This window comes from Primulina eburnea, chromosome 1, assembly GCF_022965805.1.
Source record: "Primulina eburnea isolate SZY01 chromosome 1, ASM2296580v1, whole genome shotgun sequence".
Lineage (NCBI taxonomy): Eukaryota > Viridiplantae > Streptophyta > Magnoliopsida > Lamiales > Gesneriaceae > Primulina > Primulina eburnea.
The window spans coordinates 41,967,966-41,974,926 of record NC_133101.1 but is presented as its reverse complement, the minus strand read 5'-3'; the positions used below and the strand labels follow the sequence as shown (position 1 = coordinate 41,974,926).

The 6,961-nt window shown below is 35.1% G+C and overlaps 2 protein-coding genes across 3 annotated transcripts; one reads left to right on the top strand and one right to left on the bottom strand.

Annotated features, from left to right (window-relative positions):
* Positions 1–206: 206 nt before the first annotated feature.
* On the top strand, positions 207–1,581 carry LOC140807067 (uncharacterized). The gene is made up of 2 exons (XM_073163736.1): positions 207–572; positions 694–1,581. Exons 1-2 carry the CDS (start codon positions 207–209, stop codon positions 1,579–1,581), a joined length of 1,254 nt encoding a protein of 417 aa, XP_073019837.1.
* Positions 1,582–2,860: 1,279 nt separating this feature from the next.
* On the bottom strand, positions 2,861–6,560 carry LOC140812119 (uncharacterized). Of its 2 annotated transcripts, XM_073170324.1 has the most exons (8): positions 6,147–6,560; positions 5,734–6,054; positions 5,445–5,657; positions 4,822–4,914; positions 4,579–4,686; positions 4,234–4,497; positions 3,338–3,454; positions 2,861–3,247 (listed from the first exon to the last, which is right to left on the bottom strand). In XM_073170324.1, the coding sequence occupies exons 6-8, from the start codon at positions 4,315–4,317 to the stop codon at positions 3,020–3,022; spliced, it is 429 nt and encodes a 142-aa protein (XP_073026425.1). In that variant the 5' UTR covers positions 4,318–4,497; positions 4,579–4,686; positions 4,822–4,914; positions 5,445–5,657; positions 5,734–6,054; positions 6,147–6,560; the 3' UTR covers positions 2,861–3,019. The 2 variants fall into 2 exon arrangements, with proteins under 2 accessions (XP_073026425.1, XP_073026434.1); XM_073170333.1 differs by having other exon boundaries at positions 4,848–4,914; positions 5,734–6,560.
* Positions 6,561–6,961: the final 401 nt, after the last annotated feature.

Below are 6,961 nucleotides of genomic sequence, written 5' to 3'. Positions count from 1 at the left end.
CCGCATTATTGCATTTATAGTTTAATGTCATGGGGTAAGGGTGTTACATTTAGTGGTATCAGAGCAACGTTTTTCGGACCAATGATTTAGCACATGTCTTCATATGCTTTTTACACTTCGGTATGTATCTTTCTGCATCTTATTGATGTATTGGTATGATGATAAGCTTTACATGTAATATGTTTTGAAATTGATTTTAAATTGAGATGCAATATAGTAAAATTCCACCCAAGAGAAAAGCTACTGAAGTACCTCCTAGAAGGAGAGCCGGAGAAGACCGAGACAATACTTCATCTAATGTAGTTGATGAGTTTAGTAGGCTAATTCATGAGCAAGCTAAAGTGCATAGGGAACAAATCCAGCAACTTCTCTGTTTGCAATCACCGGTTCAAGGTAGAGGCCAAGGCCGTTATCAACGAGTTCAAGAACGAGTTGTTGAGGGAGCTTATGATAAATTCAAGAAGATGAATCCACCCGAATTTGTAGGGAGTCCGGACCCTTTAATTGCAATGGAGTGGGTGAAGGCGGTCGAGGCGATCTTTAATTACCGTAACTTTGATGATAAATATCCAGTGAGTTGTGTTGTTTTTCTCTTAACCAAGACCGCAAGAATTTCGTGGGAAGCAACCAAGGTAACGATTAATGTTAAAAACATTGAAATGGAATGAGTTTAAAGATTTGATCTATGAAAAGTACTTTCCTAGAGATGTTAAAGCCCGCAAGGTAAAAGAATTCTTGGAGCTAAAGCAAGGGACAATGAGCATGAATGATTACATTTTGAAGTTTGAAGAAGGTTGTCTTTTTGTTCTTTTCATTGCTAGCAACGACAAAGATAGATCCGAGCATTTTATGCGGGGGTTGAGGGCGGAGATTCGAAGAGATGTTCGAATGTCGAAGGCTAATTCTTACAAGGAGATTGTTGAGAAAGCATTGATGGACGAATATGATGAGAAAGAGACTGATAAAGAAAGACAATTCAAGAGGCAACAATTTGTCCAAAAGGGTCAAGCTTCGGTTCAAGGAGGAAAAGGAGGATACAAGGGGAAAGGAAAGGAAGAATATCGCGGTAAAGCTCCTGCGGTGCCATGTGAATCAAATAAGCCTTTATGTCCTAAATGCCATAAACCACATAAAGGAGAGTGCCTAGTTGGAAGCAATAAATGTTATAGATGTGGAGGTGTTGGGCACATTGCGATCAATTGCACTCAATCATCGGGCAAGGGCCGAGTTCAGGGGATAATTTTCTCTTTGACCAAGGAAGGAATTAATCCTGATTCGTCAATCATTTCAGGTACCATTCTTATTTCAGGCAAGGTAGCTACTACTCTTACTGATACTGGGGCCACACATTCTTTTATATCTGAGCAATTTATGCATTCTCTGGGTCTTGCTCCTATTGGTGAAATTGTCCACTTTTTTATTGTGATTCCTTCGGGAGAATATATTCATTCTTCAAGTGTGATTCGAGCGTGCCCTGTTCAAGTAGATGAGGAATTGTTGAATGTTGATTTGATTGTCATTCCCATGATGAGTTTGATGTTATTTTGGGAATGGATTGGTTATCTACTTATCGAGCTGTGATAGATTGTGTAGCCAAGACAGTGCGTTTTCCTTCGGGGCATGGTGATAGCAGGGGTCTTCACGGGGTCAGGTACTTCGCTTGGCCTTTCTTTTATTTCTTGCTTGCAAATGCAACAGATGTTGGTTAAGGGTTGTCATGGGTGTCTAGCATCGGTGGTGGATATAACTAGAGAAGGGAGTGGGAATGTGAGCGACATTAATTTTGTGAGGGATTATCTTGATGTATTTGAGGATGATTTTCCGGGATTGCCACGAGATAGAGAGGTGGAATTTGTTATTGATGTTGTACCAGGTACCCGCACCGATTTCTAAAGCCCGTTATCGAATGGCCCCAACTGAAATGAAAGAGTTGAAGAGTCAATTGCAAGAGTTATTAGATAAAGGCTTTATTAGACAAAGTTCATCTCCATGGGGGGCACCAGTATTATTTGTGAAGAAGAAAGATGGGTCCTTGAGACTGTGTATTGACTATCGAGAGATCAACAAAATAACAATCAAGAACAAATATCCTCTGCCCAGAATTGATGATCTTTTTGATCAGTTGCAAGGTGCTACCACTACAAGAAAAGTGGGTTTCCACGGCGTGCAATATGCGCCGCAGATGCATTTCACGCTGCGACGTACGCTGCAAAGTTGAAAGCCGTCTTAAGTTTGAAATTAATGACAGCGTGCAGTTTACGCTGCGGTTTACTCTAATAACGGCGTGCGGAGTGTGCTATTGATAGTTATATTTCGGCAGCATACACCGCACGCTATGGTTAAAAGTTTCAACGTCGTGCAAAACATGCTGCTGATATGTTGACCAATTGGCAGCATGCAAGGCATGCTATGGTTAAAAGTATCCATGGCGTGCGCAAAACATGCTGTTGATATGTTAACCAATGCACGCTGCAGTTAAAAGTATCCATGGCATGCGAAATATGCTGTTGATGATTCATTGGCCGTGTGTAATGCACGCTGCGGTTAAAAGTAACCATGGCATGCGCAATATGCTGTTGATAAGGTGAGCTATTGACAGCGTGCAGCACGCTGCAATTAAAAGTAGTGATATGTTTGTAGGTTGCAATGCAAGCTGTAATTGATATATTATTGTATGTTGTAGATTGGGTTTATCAGCAACGTGCAGCACATTAACGTTATTTATATTATTATGAACCAAAATTTAAACAATAATATCGAAACTCAAATGATTTATCACACCACATCCAATTAATCACCGGAATTAAATCAAAATAATAAGATAACATAAAAAGCAAGTAATTAATGTCAATTTTCCTTTATCCAATAAGACAAAAAACTTGATAAACAAAACAAAATACTCAGTAATATAATGGTTTGATGCAACAGTGTCTCTAACCTTAGAACCAATAGGATCTGTATCAGTCACACAAAACGATAAATTTAGAAAACCATGCTATTTTGCTTCCAACTGCATCATCTAGAAAATCATTTCAGAATTCGGTCGAATTAAGTCTACCTGCTCCGCAAGAACTCTATCAACCCAAACTTTCCAACAAGATCCACCAAGTGGAACGTGATGCACTTTTACCGTTGGATCTGTGGATGCAATTCGACCTTCAGCAACAACTCCATCACCACACCAATGAAGCAACTTACATTTAGTATTTTCAGGAATATCTCCATGACTCACATTCTTTACATTTGACTGCATATAAACAATACAAAGTGTTAATTATGCCATATCTATTTTTATAACAAACGTGGTTTAGAAAACACAAACTTTTAAAATAGTTACCCGAGATGCAACTTGATGTTGGTTCACATTATCAACAGTACCACTTTTTTTGAGACGATTGATATCACAGCCACTACCAATATCGTTGTCAATCCCAATGCTACCACCACTACCAACCTAATATTGAGATAAAGCAAAAAATATGTCAAACAACAAATCTCTAATGTAAGAAGCTTCATTAGATTACTTCTATTGTGAGGTCACTAGAAATTATACTGTGCGGAAGAAGCTCTTCCAAATAATTTGTATATTGGCTTCCTTGCTAAATAATGAAAATATAAATGAAGCTTCTTCCACATCCATGAGTCCTATTATTACTCATTTTACTTTCATTTTTATAATCTAACAATCTAAAAATGACCATAAAAACATTCTCAAATAAAATCAAATGTTTCTTATAAGTGACTTTCACTATTTAATTATACAAGAAAAAAGTTTAATCAGCTAGACAATATACCATTTAATATATTTTAGTCCAGAGGTATGAGTTCTTATGGTGAAATTATACATCATCCAAAGAAATTCAGCTAGGAAATATGGTAAGGAAGCCAATATACTAAATTTTAGTCCAGAGGAAGCCAATATACTAATTTTTTTTTATCTCAAACAACAAATCTCCAATGTAAGAAGCTTCATTATAATTTCATTATTTAGTAAGGAAGTCAATATAAAAATTATTATGACCACATCAACCAAATTAAACATAAAAATTCAAGTGCAAAATAAAAATACATTAAAGCTACAATGTAAACTAAATAAAACTAGTGAAACTTATACCATTTTTCTTCCCAACAATAAAACAAAAAAATGATCAAGACAAAATCATAGGTCATTAAACAAAAATTCTCAACAACATTAATACAAATTATTTTATCTATTGTTGTTTAATTACTAACATGTTCTTGCTCATTTCGTTGCCTCATATTTTGGAAAACAATGGACCTCATTTGTTGCACTTCTTGTTGAAGGTTGTGCATCATACTTTAAAGTTGTTTAATAGTTCCATTTTGTTGCAAAGATGCTCCAACTTTCGAAGATGTAACTCCAAAACTCATTCCACGCACTCTACCTCGATTTTCCTTCCCAAATACAAAGTTAATTGCATCATCAACAATGTTAGTAGTGATTTGAGATTCAGGTGCACATTCTTCTATTTCTTTCTGCAAATAACAAACAAATAATTTTTGAGAAAATAATGAATTTAAGTTGACCATTTTTTTTTACAGAAATAATTTTATTACCACTTTTTATCCAACAGCTTCACCACTAGGTTGTCCATTTTTCTTCTTATGGCCTTCCACTCATACTTTTGTTCTTGTAATTGGTATATCAACAGAACTTGTTTTCTCCTTGAGTAAGAGGCATATAGAAATATATGAAAAATTCATTAGGAACATAATTCAAAAAATGTATCATTACAATTAAAAATAAAAAAAAACTTTGAGAAGAACTTTTCATAATGTTTTCAAAATAGTAATAACTACCATAATGTGAGACAAACGAGCATAACCTCTCCTGCTCATTGTGTAGTTGTGTATTTGCTTTCCCCTCATTGCCTTAAATTTTTCACTCTTTTCCTGAAAATAAAAAACATATGATATTTTCATATATAATTGATTAGTCACATGATTGCTAAAAATTAAAGAATTGATCCAATGCATGAATGTCACATAATGGGGATAAATGAAAAATGAAGGGCCTTATTTTTATTTTTGGTCTGTTTTTTATTAAAATAATTAATATTATATGAGCCAGAAAGCCTCCCAATATGTGTTTTTGTGTGTATATATATGTATGTATTATTATATAATTAATACATGCACATGAAAGAGTGTTATTTCATGTATATAAAGACTTATCCCATTGCATGTGAAGTTCAAGAATAGACCAACGTAACAAGAAAAAAAGACCCCTCAAGTTTGCGTTAACTTCTAGCTAGAACATTTAAACATGTTCAACAACGATCCACAACAACAGAATCTCTACAACATAACACCAAGAATCTCATTTTCTAACGATTTTGCTGAACAACAGCCCCCAAAAACAATAACAATTATATGCATGCATCAAACAATCAAAATATCCATAAAAATGAATTGATACTTACTTGAAATGGTGATGATCATGTCTTCTTTACAAACAAGTCCCACTGGTTTTGATCCATAAATTCGGGCTTCAAAAGACAAAGATCTCGTGAAGCCACTCGACCATCATCAACTTCTCGTATAAGTATTTTGAGTTTAAACTTTCTATCACGTCACAATTTACCTAACTTTTGAAAGATTGAATGTTTCTCCCACTCCTCAACTTTATAGTTCAACTACACATTAACAAGCATAAAAATATATGTACATTTTGTAATAAAATAGGAATAAAAAAACAGTGATAAGTATTACCTGAAGACAACACCACATCTTATTCTTCATTTCCTCGTCTAAGTCATTCCATCGGTCTAATGTGTATGGCACAAATTCTTTTACCATGCAACCTAGAAAAGTGGCATACTTGACCGAATTATCTCCAATTTCCTGTCCAAACTCATTACGTTCTAGATCTTTGGGCTGTTGTTGGCCACTAACCAAATTAAACTTTGATAGACCTCGTCCTTTTTTTCTTATTAGTTTTTGCGTCATCAACTAGCTCTTATCACGCAAATATTCTGATGAATTAGGTGGAGTGTTGGAGTCCACTCTCGATAACTTATTAGCTATATTTTCCTACAAAATAGCATAAAGAGATATTATCATGTAAAATTGAGACTTCGTTAAAATTAAAATAAACCAAAATCTACAAAATAATAAAATATCACCTGAACTTCACCTACAGATACCTTGCTGCGTTTTTGGCTCAATCTGCTCATCTTTAATGCTGTATATGAAGATATAGTCAAACATGTAATATAACATGATAATTCGTTGAAAATAAAATGAATACAGACAAATATATTGCAACAGTAAATAAAGTGTAATGGAACCTTTTAAATTAACTACAAACTCTACAACCGAAAATTTCAATCACGGATCAGTCACGTCAATTCCCTCACACTCATTTCTCGCATACGGTTCTTTCTCAGTGATGTTAATCTCAAGTGTGGACACATCAAGAGGTGTGGATCATGTATAGGCTTCCTCTTCAAGCAAATTCATGTTATGCATACCCCGAGGTGACGCTTTCAGCAACACATACCAGTTTGATTCGTCATTGTCTCTAGAATAGAATATTTGTTTTGTAACAAGGTTTCATTAATTAAGAAACGACGATCTGTTTGTTTCAGCTCCTCAATGTGCATGTTATTTAAAATCATTAAAGGGTGATTATTATAATATATGAATTATATAATAGACAAAGGCTAATATGATATGTAATTAACTATACTCAGTGTAATTAAGGCTCAACTTCAGCAGTATTGAACAACACATATCAATGTGCAGGTTGCAACACATGGTCCTCTAAAATTTTTTCTTTTCCTTGAGAAATTGGGCGACCTTCCACTAATCCATTCTCCAAATCCTGATTGCGATTAGAACGGATACCAATACCAGCCGCTTTTTCTATATAGGCACTACAAAATCGCATTCGTTCTTCTGCAAGGTAACACTCAGCTATGCAACCCTCTGGCCTTGC